Source organism: Lactuca sativa, chromosome 8 (genome assembly GCF_002870075.4).
Source record: "Lactuca sativa cultivar Salinas chromosome 8, Lsat_Salinas_v11, whole genome shotgun sequence".
Taxonomy (NCBI): Eukaryota; Viridiplantae; Streptophyta; class Magnoliopsida; order Asterales; family Asteraceae; genus Lactuca; species Lactuca sativa.
Window position 1 is genome coordinate 55,548,391 of NC_056630.2, and position 17,589 is coordinate 55,565,979.

Sequence of the window (17,589 nt, forward strand, 5' to 3'; positions counted from 1 at the left end):
CGCCTTCATTTCCATTTCGGATGTGCTATTTGAGGTGTCCTAGAAAACTTTCCCGCGCTATTCCATCTTCTTCGATAATCTAAACTGTAAACCCTACATCGATCCGATGGCTCCCAAATCCGATAGTGCCGAAGGTTAATCGCATCTCGTCTCTTTTAATTCAATCTTCGAGTTCATATTTCATCCATTTGTTTTTAAACCCTGCGCCGTTGTATAATTTGCAGGAATCGTGCTTAACTTCGTCAACGAGGTAAAATTCAATATCCGAGCTTAATTTTTGTAGCTACTACTTCGTTACTCGAGGCTTTTATAAACACTGCAACGGATCCTTTCAATCTGCATGTTTTAAAATAAGTATTTTCCCTTACAATAGCTTCAGAGTTTTTGCATCTAACACAAAATGGTTTAGTTTCCATATGGATATCTTCAACTTTCTGACATGAGGTACAAGTATTGCGAATATATGATACTATCGGTTGAATTTTTTTAGCTACATCACATTTGTGATTTGTCATGATCTTTTGATGCATATCTGTTCTTCCAACCTGCGAAGAACCATTTACAATACATAATCATGTTTTCCAATAACGTTCAGATGTAGCTCAGGGTTAGAACTGCTAACATGGCAGTATTTCACAAGTTTGTTTTAGATGATATCGATTAGGATTTCTTCTAATCCAGCTTGTAGATCCGTTTTTCCCTACATGAATTTGATGTTTAACCTTTTTACTTTTCTGGCTTTAAAGGCATTGACATACAGACTCAAGGAAAAAGTTATCTAAATGGATAATCCAATTTGGTCAAGATAGTTTATGCAGACTAAGGTCTGATATCAGTGTAATTTTGCTAACATTGGAACTCTATGAATTGACAATTAGCATTTCAACCATGTCACATCACATGTAAGAATCTATGAGAATATCCAAAAGAATTGTTCAAAAGGGCATTCAAAATAGGATTAGCATTGACTGATGAAATGATAGACTACTGAACTCTCAAACTGTTATGTTGATTTCTTGATTCTTTCTCTCATATCTTTTTGTGATGTTGATTTCTACAGCAAAATAGACCACTGAACTCTCAAACTGTTGCTGATTTCTTGCAAAAATTCAACCTGAAAAAGACTGCAATACAGAAAGCTCTTGACACTCTTGCTGATAGTGGAAAAATAACATTTAAAGAATATGGAAAACAGAAAATATACCTTGCTAGACAAGATCAGTTTCAGATTCCAAACACTGAAGAACTTAATCAAATGAAGGAAGAAAATTCCAAATTACAACAAATCTTGGAAGAACAAAAGAAAGCAAACAGTCAGCTTGAAGGAGGTAATCTTTTATCTTTCCAATTCCACACCTTCTAAATTAATAATTTGGTATATTTATTTTACATGATAATCTTTTTTATTGCAGAAATAAAGTCTTTGCAGTCAAACTTAACACTGGAAGAGATACTTTCCAATGATGCAAAACTAAGAAACCAGGTTTTCTTTAAAATGACTAATTTGACCTTTTTCACTAATCTGGATTTTAATACTTATAATTGTATTAGGTTAAGGAAATGGAAGAAAGATTGGCAAAATTACGAGGAGGGGTAACTTTGGTGAGTCCAGAAGAACGAAAAGCTGTTGAGAAAACTTTCTCAGAAGCAATAAGTCATTGGAGAAAAAGAAAAAGAATGTTTAAAGATGTGTGGGATACAATTACTGAAAATTCACCCAAAACCCCAAACGAATTCAAGGTTTTGTTTCTTTAAAAAATATAAATATTAAATAATAGCCTAAGTATTATTTATTAATGTGGTTTTTTATTTTTGTGTAGGAGGAACTTGGTGTTGAATATGATGAAGATATTGGTGTGAGTTTGCAGACATATTCTACTTTAATGCCACATGGAAAGAAACGTCTGAGAGGCTAAGATTCTATCCATTATTGCATGCTTATGAGGTAATCAGATTTATAAATTAGTAGTTTTGTTAATTGTTATTTGTTAATGATTTTGACTTTTTGACATTTAGTATTATATAAATATATAAATGGTCCACATTATAATTTGAAAAAATCAGAAAAGAGCAAACATTTTATATTAAAAGTTTGAAACCCCTTTTTCTTCATTTTCAATCTTGTAGTCCACTTGTTCCTACATTGCAATGGTGTATGGACCAGGGACCAAAACTGCCATTTTTTGAAAGCACAGGGACATGATCTATTAACTTTTAAGAGATTGAACCCTTTCAGAAACTAATAGTGTGTCCCACTGCTAACACTAATTCAATTTTAAAGGGTAAAAAATAGTATTTTGATATGGACCAGGGACCAAAACTGTCATTTTTTTGAAACCACATGACATGATCACTGATTCAATTTTAAAGGGTGAAATAGTCTTTTGATATGGACTAGGGGCCAAAACTGTAAATTTTTTAAACCACAAAGACATGATCTATCAACTTTTTTAATGATTGGACCAAACTTGCGATTCTAAGCAAACCACAGGGACCATTTCTGCAAATTTTTGCTCCGTGTATTGGATTAAATGACTCGGCTCATGTATTGATTGCTTTGTCTTTCGAAGATAAGATCAAAATGCAAAATTATGGTCATAATGGAAAGAGACCCGATCAAATGTCCTCGTCTTTTATTGACTATAAACAAACTAATAATCTAATATATATTTAAATATGAAAGATAGATTACGTACTTAATTTCACTTTTGGTTTTGAATTTAACGTTTATAGTATTGGATTTGAGTAACTTGTTTTATCGTCTTGATGAAAAATTAAATATTATTAACCTAATTATAATAGTAAAAATGCAATGTTGAATATTTTCTAATTCAAGCTCTACAAAATATCCCGATTTTCAACATAATACCAAATTGTAAAATTTCCTATATACAAAAGTCGAATAGCTAAAATACAAACTTTTAGATACCAAAAAGCATTTAATTTATTAATTACCACCATAAATGAAAGAAACCTTAAAAAAACAATAAGCTACTTCCACCGGTTATTGCCTATGCAATCGTTTGATCCCTGTAGAATTTAGCTTATTTTCTAAATTTACTTGTTGTCCTTGTGAAGTAATATAATCTTTAGCAGAATGAAATGATTCATTTTCGTCTGAATTTGAATCTGAACTATCAGAAACAAATGACTCTGAGCGAGCGAGTTCCACAACTGCTCTGGCGGCAATTGCAGCATAAGCCGCTGATTCAAATGCATCTTGTGCTGCTTCTGCTGCATCTTTATAATTTTTTGACTCAGAGAAATTCATTTTATTTTCAATTTTCTTTTTCTCCACCACTTTCTCCTGCAACCATAGATTCAAATTTTAACATTTTTTCTTATGAAATTTATTTATTTAATTACCTTTCTCTACAAACCTTTCTTATCTCGGGAGAATATATATCTAGTTGCAAAATTATACCATTCTCTTTGGCAATATCCATAAGTATCTTCATTCTGCATTCCAAAGTCGATTGTGCGGGTGACAGTTTTTGTATCATCTAAAACAATAAAATTAAACATTCTTTAATTAGTTATTAAATTAACAAAACCTTTGTATTATAAAAAAACACCACTATCATTTTTTTATATATAAAAATCTAACCATTTGACTAACTCCACAGTTTCTTCGTAACTCGCTAGCACCCTCAGCAAATTCTTTTCCAAAACGACTCGTTAAAATCGCACGAATCTCTTGAAGTTCTGGAAACTCCCCACATCTTGGAGCCCCATATAATAGATTTGATACTGCCTCTTCCAATTCTTTTGGACATTCACTAAAAAAAAACAAAACGTTTTAAAAGTAAGTAAAACATCATTCTTTTGTTCATAAAAAGTGAGAAAATAGAAAGAAAAAAAAAGCAACTTACTTGACTTGTTCTATGAGGTTGATCCTTTGTATGAGGAGATTGCAATAGCCATGTATCATGTCATACACATCCAACATGTTTTGGTCCTTGATCACTTGCTCAACCTATCACAATTACACCATTACATAAAAACTTTGAAACTTTTTGCCATGAAAACCATGTTTGTTATAATCAAATAGATGGATAGATGGACAGATGGATAAATAGATAAACAGACAGATAGACAGATAAAATATACCCGAAGGAGGGCTTGTTGGTGGTGGTTAAGGCGGAGGAGTTGGATGACATCGGAGTGGGCGATGGTAAACCTTGCAAGGCGATGCTTTTTGAGTTGTGAAAGGCGGGGGATGGCAAGGTTTAGGGTGGTTTTAAGCTTTGAGGTTTTAAATTTCCGGCCAAGTAGCGCATCAAACTTTTTTCCCATAGCTCTCTTTTGTTTTTCTTTTCTTAGTGTTTTGGGAAGAAAACTATGCACAAGTTGGAAGTATGAAGAAGATGCTAAATAAACAAAGTAGGTGAGGGGTCAAAGACAATCAACAAAAAACCAACTTGACGCTTTCAATTATGACCATGAAATAGATCTATGGGGACTTGTTTAAATGTTATCTTTAGGTTTTAACATTTGTACAATAAAACCCATCTTTTATTTAAAAATAACATTTTAAATCTTAATTCATTTGGTGACATTTTCTCCATGGATTGTTATCATAAAAATCAGGATTTCAATAGATCTAAGGGGATAAAAGAGTTTATTGTTGTGAACACTCATGTGATAATGGATGCCATGAGGGATTTACTTTCCTTGTCCGTTTTAAATTGCAAAAGAGGAAACTTGAGGGGCTTTTGTGTAGTTTTAATAATTCAAGGGTGGCTTTGTTTCTAATCAAAACTTCGGTGAAAATCTCCATGTAGACTTGTCCGTCGGCATAAATGTCTTCTTGTTAGTATTTATCAGTTGGTATGAATAATAACGGATCTACTATGAGACTAGTACAAATACCTTTGTTATATTTGGCATATAGTGCATTTTTATTTTTATATAGTTAAATTAATAAATTTATGTGTTTATGTCACCACGTTTGACTATGAAATGGTATTTTCTATGTAAAACCTAAAACAATATGAACCACCATCAATTGTTTCCACATATTAAAATCAAATAACAATTAATGACTCATAAATTTAGTCAAATAAACATGTGATCTTTTTATTGGATTACAGTAAATAATCAAAATAATTGCAATTCACAAAAATGACTCCCCAACTTCGGAATTGTGCATTTTGGACCCGAATGCGAACGGTTTCTATTTGTTTATGTGGTCTTATATTTAAAGAGAATTTGAAATATGGCACATCCCAGAACAATATTTTGGATTCTCTCAAAGATTTTGATGAAATGAAGTATGAATTTGCAGTTAGAATACATTACGATCAACCATGTTAGTTATACATTTTGAATGTACACGTTTTTAGAATTTAAATTAAAAGAGATTCTGAAATGTTTGCAAGGACAAATACAATGGTCGAGTATATACAATCGAAACCTAAACCATCAAAGCCAAATGTGAGGTTAAGGATGTTACATAGGGTGCTAAAAGTAAAAATTGAAAGTGGATAGAACTATTAATTTAGATTAGTCTACTGGTATCGGGTGTCTACAAGTTCAAAACTATATTCGAAATGGTTATTTTGTACATTAAGTTTGCATTTTAATGCCGTAGTATTTGAAATTGTTGTTTTTTTAGTCACAACAATCTGCTACTGCCATTTACATCACAACCAACGTTAGAAGTTGAAGTGGTATGCTTTGAGGTCAGAAAACAGTCTTGCTTACAACACTAGATTGGATTTAGTTTCTTAGTTTAAACATATACGAGACCTCTTACACAAAATAGAGATCTCATAACATGCATTGGGATTCAAACGTCATCAACTATGTAGATTATCGTATGATTCTTGGTTACAATTTCTAAAGATATAGAATAATACATCAAGTCAATGGAAAGAATTAAATACTTATGTGTGTTGACTCCACCACTAGCCGTTTACCCGCGCCAAGCGACGAGTATGACAATGGTGGTTGAATGCTGAAAGATGAATTAAACCCTAGAAATGGAAACGTCATCGATATATATCCAAGATTTGTGAACATAAATTGCGAGATTTGGGGAAATACGGAGATAAGGAATCAACCGGGTCAAAATAGCCTAAGAATAGGGGATAAGAAATTTGACATTTTCAATTGTTGACCATATGTACTCTACTCTTTTTGTAATGCATAAATTGATTGTACAAATACATTGAATGTTTGTACGACTTAAAATTCATCATTTGACCAAAAATGCTTTATAAGGTAATTAAGATATATATATATATATATATATATATATATATATATATATATATATATATATATATATATATATATATATATATATATATATATATATATATATATATATATATATATATATATATATATATATATATATATATATATATATATATATATATATATATCATATGAGCTCTCACTTCAACTTAGGCATCATGTTGTTGGGTGGTGTGGTTGTTTGTCGCTTGTTTTGCAATCGCTTTCTGATGTGTTTGTATCGAATCACTGATGGTCTCTCGGTTTAAGAAAGATGCAGTCGAAGCTATAGTTACTATAGGCTATTTGGAATTTAACAAAATTCTTTGATCTTTGGCACGAAAATAATTAGAAAATATAATTTATCTGATAGCATCTACGTTTTGGGAGCTTGAGCCACTTAGACAAGAATGCATCGTCATGATTCATGCGAATACCTTTTTATGTAAAACCATGTTCAAAGTCCGAAATTATTACTCCTTAATCTGAAACCCGAAATGTACCATTTTTGTTGTATAAATGTAGTTTGATGAGATACATAGTCTGAAATATATTGTCCTCGTCCGAAATAGATCATTTCGTATTGGATGGTCATTTTACAAATGCCTAAAAAGTTGGTTGTAGAAAGGCACCTTATCGTTTCTAATGGACATTTTTTGAATATCTCAATAATAATATTTTAAACCTACAAAAATAAAAAAAATAAAGATGACTTAAGCGCGTAAGCCAACTCCTTACGTACGAAGTCTCATCAGGCATACTCGTGACTCGTGAGGGTGTATGTCACAATCATGCAGCAGACCTCCTTTCTTGAAATATTACTCTTCCCACCCTTAAACTTTCATCTTTATTTCATTTAGATGCCGAAATCAAGACACGATTTCAACACATTTCTTACCACTAACTGGTCTTAGGTAATTTCCAATCTAGAGCTTAAACCTTTTGATAATATCATTGATTATGAGAGTAATGTATTTGTAAGGAGAAATTGTTTGATTCAAAATTTCAAATGTATATGATGAGTAGGTTCTCACGAATTTAGGCCAAATGTGAGATATCATTATTATAAGAAAAGTCACAATTTTTATTTGTGTTTAAATAAATATCATTATTTTGTAGTGTATATTCTATTTCATTCGGACACAATTTCATCACCCTAAAAACCTATTAATTAACTTCGCATTTGAAAAGCCTGAGCGGCGGTCAAATTGGCTTATCTTATGTAATTTAGAATCTAGAATCTAAACATCTTTGATGATATCATTGACTATGAAAGTTATATTAAGTAAATCCCACACTTACATGTAGGTACTCCGGTTATTAACTTACTAGGCGAATCTCCGTGCGTTTCGTTAGAAAACAATTATATGGTTAAAATATTTTAGAATTTACATTGTGTCTACATTTTTTTTTGGTATTTTTCATATCTTTATCAATAACTTTTTTGAACATGTCTTTGCCAATGAAATTGACCGGACATAATGATACAGTATCTTGTGTAGTATGTTTGTTCGTAAATGACGACGTATGTGTTATATTAATATTATGGTGAAGATTATAAAATTGGTACCTTTTACATACAACTAGATGTAATACCACACGTTGCGCATGTTTACAATTATACAGTTAAATTAGTCTTTGTGAAATTTCAATTTTTTTTTAGATATGTTCGAATTTACCTTTTTAACCACATCTTTTGTTCACTTGATATGTATAAGCCTAATTTACGAAAGAAACAAATTATGTTACACATCTGTAAACCTAATTTAGAAAACAATAAAAAAATTAATTTATTGGTTTTTTTCTTAGCATTTAATATAATCCAAACTTCAATTTAAGATTTGTTTTTTATAAAAATTATTATACATTATGATGTTTTTATAACATCTAAATTATTATACATTATGATTTTTTTTATAACATTTATTGTTCAAATTAGTTATATACATTAACTAAATGTCTAAATCTAATAATAATAATTTTTTAGTTAATATAAGTGGCAAAAATATTTTAATGACATATGATTACTAAAAAGTTAACTATATAATTTTATTCCGTGCAACGTGCGGATATTCGCCTAGTAAATTATATAAAACAACGAGTTATTATAAAAAAAACATTATGTTTTAAGGATAAAAATAAATAGAAGTTATGATTTGCTATTAATTCAAAGGGTTTAGGTCATTTTTGTCATTTAACTTTTGGTTTTGTATTCATTTGATCACTTAACTATTTTTAAGTTTTAAAAGATCATCAAATTTTTGACTTTTTGCTCATTTAGTCACTTAACTTTTGGTTTAGTCACACTTAGTCACTTAACTTTAGTTTTTTGCTCATTTAGTCACCTAAATTTTAAAATTATGCTCATTTAGTCACTAAACTTTTTAAAAAATTTAAAAGTTTAGTGACTAAATGAACACAATTTTGAAAATTAGGTGACTAAATATGACCAAACCAAAAGTTAAGTGACTAAATCAGCACAAAGCCAAAAGTTTGATGACCTTTTAAAACTTAAAAAGAGTTAAGTGACCAAATGAACACAAAACCAAAAGTTAAGTGACAAAAAATGACCTAAACCCTTATTCAAATATATTAATAATTAAATGACCTATTTACAACTAAAAACATTGGTTTAGATTATTTATCTCACAACTTATTGCCATTTGTTTATTTGCATTTCACATGAATGTTTTTTTTAAACGTCAATATTAAATTTCGGTCAATACTACGAATGTAAAAAAACTCAAATTTTTGTTAAAACCAAATTTTATTAAAGCTATATATAAATACTAACGTGTTTCTATTTTTCATTAGTGATTTTTTAGAATATTTTAAATCACAACAGTTTTATAAAAAAACAAAATATAAAAAAGGCTTTTATGTAAAAAGATACAAATAAAACAACTAATCATAAATTTTCAACAATTCCCAAAGTTTAAAACATATTCATAATAATAACTATTGATTTGTCATACAAATATCCTTGACCTCTCTAATCATTTTCACTACAATTATAACATTATAATACAATTGACCAATCACTTATTTGATTGATAAACAATACTTTTATACAAATTCAATGAAATATACATCAATGTTGATTGTTGGTTGCTCCAAGATCTTGCATGCCTATAATCTAACACAACAATGCATTTATCGTATTTATTTATATTATATAAAACATAAAAATATCATGCATAATAAATTGTAAAAATAAAAATAATAGAAAGAAACCTAAGCCAATGGATTGTCTCATTTCCTTGAATTTGAATATTTTTTATTATTTGCTTTAAATCAATCAAATGGATTGATTCTTTGAATCTTTAATATACGCAAAGAGGATTGTATAACCCAACTTATTTCATTATTGAAATCTTTTTATTAGACATATAAACTACAACATTCTTCTCCATTTTTATGTATTCTACATAACAACCTTTAAAAGAGAAAGAAAGCAAGTATAGGTAACCAAACATGAGAAATAATGTTTTTATATAGGTAAAATATTTCAATTAATTAGAATAAGTTGAAGAGTTTGGAGGTTTCAAATGAATGTCGTTCAAGATATATGACTTATCTTGAACCATATTCATTTGAATGACCTCATTTATAAGAGATAAATAGATATAAGATATAAGATATATACAAAAAAATCATTTGTAATGAACAAAGAAAATGACATTGTAAGACAAAAAATTGTTGAATACATCATTTGTTAATGTCATATTGCAATATAAGGATAAAAATGAAACGACATCAACAGTGTATTATAATATACCAAACTTTATATTTTACAAGGTGTGTTATAAAATTAAATTAAGTTAACTTATTTTAACATATGTCATTTTAAATTTGGAAGCGACAAAACTCTTAATAAAGTTATATATATATATATATATATATATATATATATATATATATATATATATATATATATATATATATATATATATATAAAGAGAAAATTCACTTGAGATTGAAAAAAGAGAGATCTTGAGATTCAACTCTAGCTACATATTTCTCCTTTGCCGCTCTAACCCTCCAACATACCGGAAACAACAGGATATGCCTAATCATAAATAATTATATGGCAGAGAGGTATAATTATATATGATTATACATGTTTATACGTATATGTCTTAACATAAATGCTTATACATATATGTTGTTCACAGATTGAGTAATCATATATGATTATAATGGTTGGTGGTAGAAGAGGTGGTGGTGGTATAAGTGATGCAGGTGCTAATGGTGGGGTCGGCAGGTTGCAAAGGTGGTGGGGAAGGTGGCGGAGGTGAAAGGAGCGGACGACGCTACCTAATCATTTATGATTATAAATGACCTACCTCACCGGGACGCCAGAAGGTTAAAACGGAAAATGTGAATTATCTGGCTGAAGTTGAATCTCAAAATCTCTATTTTATTTTGAATCACAACGAAACCTACCTGCCGGTATGCCGGAAGGTTAGAACGACAAATGTGAATTGTTTTTGTTATGACAACTCTTCAAATTTCAACTAAATATTATTTAAATTGAACTACTTCGATTAAATATGTCTTTTTAATTTATATTGATATTTATAAGAATTAATTAAATAATATTGAAATATTTAAATTATGTTCAGTCAATTAAAATTATAATATGATTGTAGGCTAAATAGTATACCAAAAATCTTCAAATCTACTATTAAAAACCTAATTATGTGCATCCAACATTTTATTTGTATTATTCATTTAAGACTAACTATATAATCTCTTAAGTTATTATATAAGTTGTGATTATTTAAATTACTATCGGTATGAGTAATATATATATATATATATATATATATATATATATATATATATATATATATATATATATATATATATATATATAAAAGAACATCAATTTAGTAAAATTTTGTTATTGTATTAATATGCTTTTTTTTTTAATATTATAACTTTCCAAATTCCAACTACTAGGTTATTTATAATTATAACTAGAAAAGGATCCCAAGCTTCGCCTGGGTTAGATAGAATTTTGAAAAAAGTTTTAACTACAACCCAAAGCATTTGGGAAATTGCATTGCACTTTCTTAAAAAATTAAATAGAAAGAAAAAAAAATCCCAAAAATTTGAAAATTAAATAGTATGTTGCTATAAAAAAATAATGGTTGTAAACAATAATAGGGTGTTATAATACACAATATTACAATAACGGGAGTCTATATTGTTTGGGAGTCTATATTGTTTGTTGAACATTTGAGGGACCAACAGTCTCACGTACATTCCTCCTGATAAGCACCTGTTATCCCCCACTCGACATCTAAAATTTCAAATGATCATAATACCAAAATCCTTGATAGCTTTGTTCTAATTGTTCGACTTATGGAAAATCATATAAAGTGAACATTAAAGCTATATAAATTAACCAAAGCATGCCAAATAAAAGTACAATGCTATAATAGGAATCATTTTGAAAGTATAATGCCAATAAAAAGGAAATGAAATACATTCATTATTTATAAAATTCAAAATAAAAATAAAAAATTACAATCTTCCTCTAATAAACTCAATACACTTTCATGCATCTTGCATGTCCTTATATCTTATCAAACAGTATTATAATAATTTATCTCAAGGATACAATCACTAATATTAGGGACAAAAAATGAGTTTGATAATCCAAAATTTTTGAGCCCCATAAAAGCCTGCAACTTACATCATTCACTATTGAGTCACATGAAACTCATGTTTGCTTTATTATATTCCTATATTTATATCATATCAAAATGTATTATACCTCTTCAAGCATGGAACCACACTCAAAAGTGAGAGGAATGTGATTCAAAAGCAGACGATACCATGCTGGCTTAATGAGCATAATCTCTCATAGCAATAGAAGTCTTTTGTAGATCACCTGGTGCAAACAGCAACTAAAATCATGACATTTGTAAGAAAAAGGAGAGTCTGGTCACTGATGGACTTTCAGTAATAGATTTAAGCCTTATTTGGCTTGGAATTTAGGGTAACTTACCAAAAATGGAGCTGGAATTATAACCTGAAAACCAATAAATTTTAATTTTTTCTTACAGAAATCATAAAAAAAACGAAACACATCTATACTCAGACATCGTGGTTTGAACAACTATTAGCTATAGCAATGAAAAGAATGGATTGAATCGAGGAAATAACTGTTGAAATCAGCAGCTACGTCAGCGATAATAGCCGGGGTGTGAAAATCAGATTCTCCAGTAGCCAAACGAATGACAGGAACACCTGCTTCTACAATGCAATTAAAATTAGTTGAAGGCACTGACCATTATGAATTGAAATATTTTGGTACTTGGTTAACTATTAGTGTCTGATACATACAGAAAAATGATCAAATTTGAAGTGAAACTGTATCATGTTTGACCAATTAATGAATTGGTGAAAATTGCGTATCTGTGGATGAAAGACGAATCAGATGGGATTACTAACTGTGAAATTAGAAATCAAAACATAAATCACCTACAAAAGCACATGTATTTCAATTAGAGCTTCATAGAGATGGGAAAAGAAACATGTGATGAATTGCTTTAGTGAATGGCTCCGCCTCTTTTCTTTTTCAGAGTAGTAGAACTAAAAAAAAGCCCTAAAATCAAATCAAAAATGTAGATTTGTAATCCAAAGAACACTTAGCTCGATAGCAAACGAACGTAAAGTCCGGAAGCACGTTACATCACCCAAAAAAGGCATCAGTTCCTCTCAGTCGACCTTCCTTTCCAACGAATCGCCCTCTCGCTTTGTACTCTGATACTTCAGTCGTCGAGGTGGTGGAATAAACCAAGCCCGATGAGTTAAACCCTGCCGATTGCAATGTATGAGAGAATATGAGAAAGGGGCGTGTTGTGTCGGTGGATGAAACCCAAATGGTGGAGCAAGGTTCGGAAAAAAATTACCTGTTGGTCGAGTCCTTGTGGATGTTGTGATGGCAGAGTAGAAGGTGAAGAGAGATGGTGAAGAAGACGATAAGTGAAGGTGGATTGGAACAACAATCGTTAACAATAGAGGGGTAATAAACCTTAGAGCGAAAGGATATTATCATTCAATCGGTTTAGAAAAGTGGCAGGATGGAGCTGAAATAGATACAAGAAGCGGTGAAGAGGTGGCGATGGCACTAATCTGATTTCTATCGACTTCTAAAACACGGGGCTGAGGCGGCGGAAGATACGTGGAGGCAATATGAAGATCTTGACTAACAAAATGGGCATATAATAACGGGTTGGCCCAAAACAATTGGTTATGTAGCCAGGCGGTGGAGCACATCGATGGATGATTTACAGAATTAAGACGTAAAGGGTAAGAATCACATTGAAGGGATGTAGAAGGAAAAAGAAGTGGTGGAAGCTCTACGAAACAATGGCGGTGGGAAGAGATACAATTGAGGGTGAGTAAGCAAGGAGATGCAGAAGAAAAGAAAAGGGAAGAAGCCATGTATCTGTTGTGTCAGAAGCTTGGCGGTGGTGGAATACACAAAAAAATGCCCCCAGACATAACTGCAATCCCATCCATAATCAGAGGACCAAAACTGTCAATCCCATCCATAATCAGAGGACCAAAACTGTCAAATTCCTAACAGTTTAGTTAGCTAAGGAAGGACTGAAAATTTATATATATATATATATATATATATATATATATATATATATATATAGTATTTAATTGACAATTGTTAGACTTAATTAAATAGAACTACGTATTTAAATTTTCTTTAATCAATTTAATAAATTAATTTTCAAACTTATAGCATATCAATATTCACAACATTTTACTTATGGCTCTAAAGGTACAATCTTCATCTAATATTTTTGTGTTGTCTGTATTTTTTTTTTCACAAACATACTTTAAACACATAAAATTCATAGTTTTCTCATGTTTGGCCAAGTACTGTCTAATCAAGGTAAAGCCATAATAAGAAAATTATTGTTTATCTAAAATTTTGTTTTCGCAAAAGCACTTTAAGTACATCAAATTCATAGTTTTCATGTTTTGGATGTGTACTTATTTGATCAATGTGAACAGAATCCATCAAAAGACACTTATTGTTCATCTACAGAAGGCATGAAAACATATTTCTTGTTCATCTCTAAATACCAAAAACTTTTAGGTTTGCTCATGTACACAATAACGAAAATGAAAATGAAAAGAGAAGAGAAGCAATTCTTTTATGTAGCTAATATATATCAATTAAAAAAATCATTCAAGTATCATAAGTGAAGAGTTGATGAGTTTCAAATGAATTTTGGTTCAAGATAGATGATGTATTTTGAACCATATTCATTTGATTGACGTTCTTTATAAGAGATAGATAGAAGTAGACAATATGTTATCATTTCTAAACATTATTGTCAAGTATTAGATAAAAATCATAAGAGAAAACACCACATAAATCTCCAAACCCGAGAGCAGAATCTGCATATAAAAAAAGGGGAAAAATTAGTGTAGAGCCAATATATTCAGGAGATAGCCTATTTCATTCTTCAGAAGTATACCTCCAATTGTGGAGCTTTGTGTCTTATTTTTTTGAAGAAGGACCCCAAAGAGACACCTAGAGAGATAGGTTATCCTGAGAGATGTTGGTAAAAAAAGAAAATAGTTTTTGGTTTTGGGATCTTGTTCTCGCTTCTATTAAGTTCCAAATACTTCCATTGTGTCATACAAAAGAGTGGCTTAAAGTTTGAGAGGCTTTGTTTAAGCTTTTATCAAAATTCTAACATTATTATCTAAAAAAATCATATTACAACTACCACTAATGCGACATAACCCATTTCTTCAACTTTTCATATTTGAATCATAAACGATTGAACTACATGAAAGTTTTCTGTAAGAAAACACTACTAATATAACTATTATTCCAAAAAGCTATATTGAAATATTTGACCACAAAACCTTCAACCATATGAAGGCTTTTGTTCAGAAAAGAATACTAATATAGTTACATATATAACGAGACAACGCAAATCACAAAACCTTCAATCACATGAAGGCTTTTTATGAAAAAAAACTAATACTAACATAGTTATATATAATGAGAGAATGCAAAACGTTATTGGAAATGTATAAATATTATAAATGTTATTAATAGAAAGGCTATGATTAGTAGAATTGGTCCTTGTATTTGTGGTGGTTTTCAATTGTGACATCCCCCATTTTTCAAAACCAATTTAAAAATTCTCTTTACACTTTTAAGTATTGAAATGTGGAAGTTCCCAGTCAAATAAACATTTCTGAAATAACAAAATTTATTTTATTAAAACTTTCGGGATGTCATTCGTTTATATCCGAACATACATTACATCGTAAATAAAAAGGTCATGAAATAACTAATGCGAGCCTATCCTTTATTCCACTCAGTATCCTAACTAGGCAATTTCAACTTTGGCTCCACTACTTGTGATATAATAAAATGAGTGGGCCAGGTTTGGGAAACCTGGTGAGATACGTAGGGTTTTCAAGCCCATAACATTTAATGATAAAATATCATTCCTGCAAGACATATATCAGGTGTAAATATATAACTTGTTCTAAGGCCATCTACCCAATCCCAACCAATCCCCATAGATCCTAATTTGGCAATCATCTAGAAGAATCACCTTACCAGATGAACTGTCTAAGCAACTGTTTGACTACACCTGCTAGGGGAGTCCTTAGCTAGTGTAAGTCATATAAGGCAACCAACGTTCAGAGATTTTAATGAATATGACTTTCTATTTCATCTACGTCCATGGGTTATAAAGCCATGCTAGCAACATAATTTACAAGACTGCCTAGAACAACCAAGTGTTGGTCATCTATTCTGGTCGATGACCCAAACATACCGTCTGGTTGTCTGATCGGGACCCACCATTTCTGGTCATCCCAAGACGGGGATGATTACACTCCGATCTGGTCCCACACTCTAACCCACCCATGAGACCTAATCGATTTCAAGCCTATTCGACACTAAGCAATCCTTTATAAGTCTTATTCCTAATCTAAGGCATGACATATATCTAAAGGCAATTGATTTCTACAACAATTCCTAATCCAAATGTTACCATCTTATCTTTACAAATATCTCATAAACAGGTAATACAAGCAACCTTTATTATATGGATAATTTTAAGTTAAGATTATGTTCTTGATAATAACTACACACTCACTTGAAAAAGTGTCTGGTGATTGGTGAATTGGGCAGAGCTTCGCCTTACACCTTTCTTGAAAGACCTAGATGTACATAACGCTACGTCTTAGTCTAGTTTCATACTACGTGGAACTATTATCTTAAGAGTTTAGATTCCTCAACAATTCCAAAGTCTAATTCAAGATCAAACAAGTAAGGATCAGCCAGACAGGACAGTCGGGAGGCATGATCATTTCGACATATAGTCTTTCTGAAATCCAACAACCAAGCTGACGTGCCCATTCTACACACCTTTCCCATAGTAGATCAATCAACATAATAACTAGGAATCGTTGATAAATCTTACTTATAAGATCCTGGTAACGACTTACAACTATAATTATAAATTACACTGGGGCAGAGTAAGTGTAGCTCACTTACAGAGTACAATAGATGAGAATCGGAATTCAAACATGCATAATACTGACTTAGGTCATTTCTACATGAATATTATGGCAAACTGAGCACTCGAGGGTGTCGCAGGGCTTTGCCGCAGGCTAGAATGAAGAAAAATGGGCTAACTATTGAAATTTTCAAAGAGATATTGACTAGAGGGTGTGGGGAGGAATGAAAGAATGAGTTGGTATTTATAGGTGAGTTTGGAGGCCTTCACGCTGTACAACAGGAGGCGTGTCGCGCATAAGGGTGACGTCGACCCACTGAGCTGCCGACACGTGACACGATCTGGGTGGGGCTATGTGGCTGACTTTGTACGCAAGCTACGCGCAACATGCGTGCGCGTGTGACATTTTCCAGATTTTCAGAATTGCATAACTCCTTCATACAAGCTCCGTTTTTGACGTTCTTTATATCAATGGAAATATATCGACGATATCTACAACTTTTCTTTAGACTCTGTCAGATAGTTTTGACTTTATTTTATTTACACATGCTTAACCTATTAAAGCCTGTATAAAATGCATAACTCTCACATCCGACATCCGTTTTCGATGGTTTTTATATCATTGGAATCCTAACAACGAGATCTTCAACTCTCGTTTAGATTGTTTTGGCTAACAATCTATCAATCTAAAATTCGAATATCAATAAGCATACTGTTGTGCCAAATTTTAGAAAAATCATAACTTCCTCTAGTGAAGTCAGATGTAGACGATACCTATACGCACAAATTCGCATTTATTGCATCCATGAATTCC

The 17,589-nt window shown here is 31.1% G+C and overlaps 2 protein-coding genes and 1 long non-coding RNA gene across 3 annotated transcripts; 1 reads left to right on the forward strand and 2 right to left on the reverse strand.

Moving 5' to 3' along the window:
* LOC111916854 (homologous-pairing protein 2 homolog) lies at positions 1-4,548 on the forward strand. Its single transcript, XM_023912509.3, has 6 exons — positions 1-134; positions 225-250; positions 1,061-1,328; positions 1,413-1,483; positions 1,552-1,740; positions 1,821-4,548. The coding sequence occupies exons 1-6, from the start codon at positions 107-109 to the stop codon at positions 1,914-1,916; spliced, it is 678 nt and encodes a 225-aa protein (XP_023768277.1). The 5' UTR covers positions 1-106; the 3' UTR covers positions 1,917-4,548.
* On the reverse strand, positions 2,800-4,296 carry LOC111916853 (uncharacterized). Its single transcript, XM_023912507.3, has 5 exons — positions 4,111-4,296; positions 3,873-3,976; positions 3,608-3,779; positions 3,381-3,503; positions 2,800-3,307 (listed from the first exon to the last, which is right to left on the reverse strand). The coding sequence occupies exons 1-5, from the start codon at positions 4,294-4,296 to the stop codon at positions 3,005-3,007; spliced, it is 888 nt and encodes a 295-aa protein (XP_023768275.1). The 3' UTR covers positions 2,800-3,004.
* Positions 4,549-11,473: 6,925 nt separating the features above from the next.
* Positions 11,474-13,768, reverse strand: LOC111916839 (uncharacterized). Its single transcript, XR_002858686.3, has 3 exons — positions 13,170-13,768; positions 12,263-13,074; positions 11,474-12,145 (listed from the first exon to the last, which is right to left on the reverse strand). It is a non-coding gene; the product is annotated as an uncharacterized LOC111916839 (long non-coding RNA).
* Positions 13,769-17,589: the final 3,821 nt, after the last annotated feature.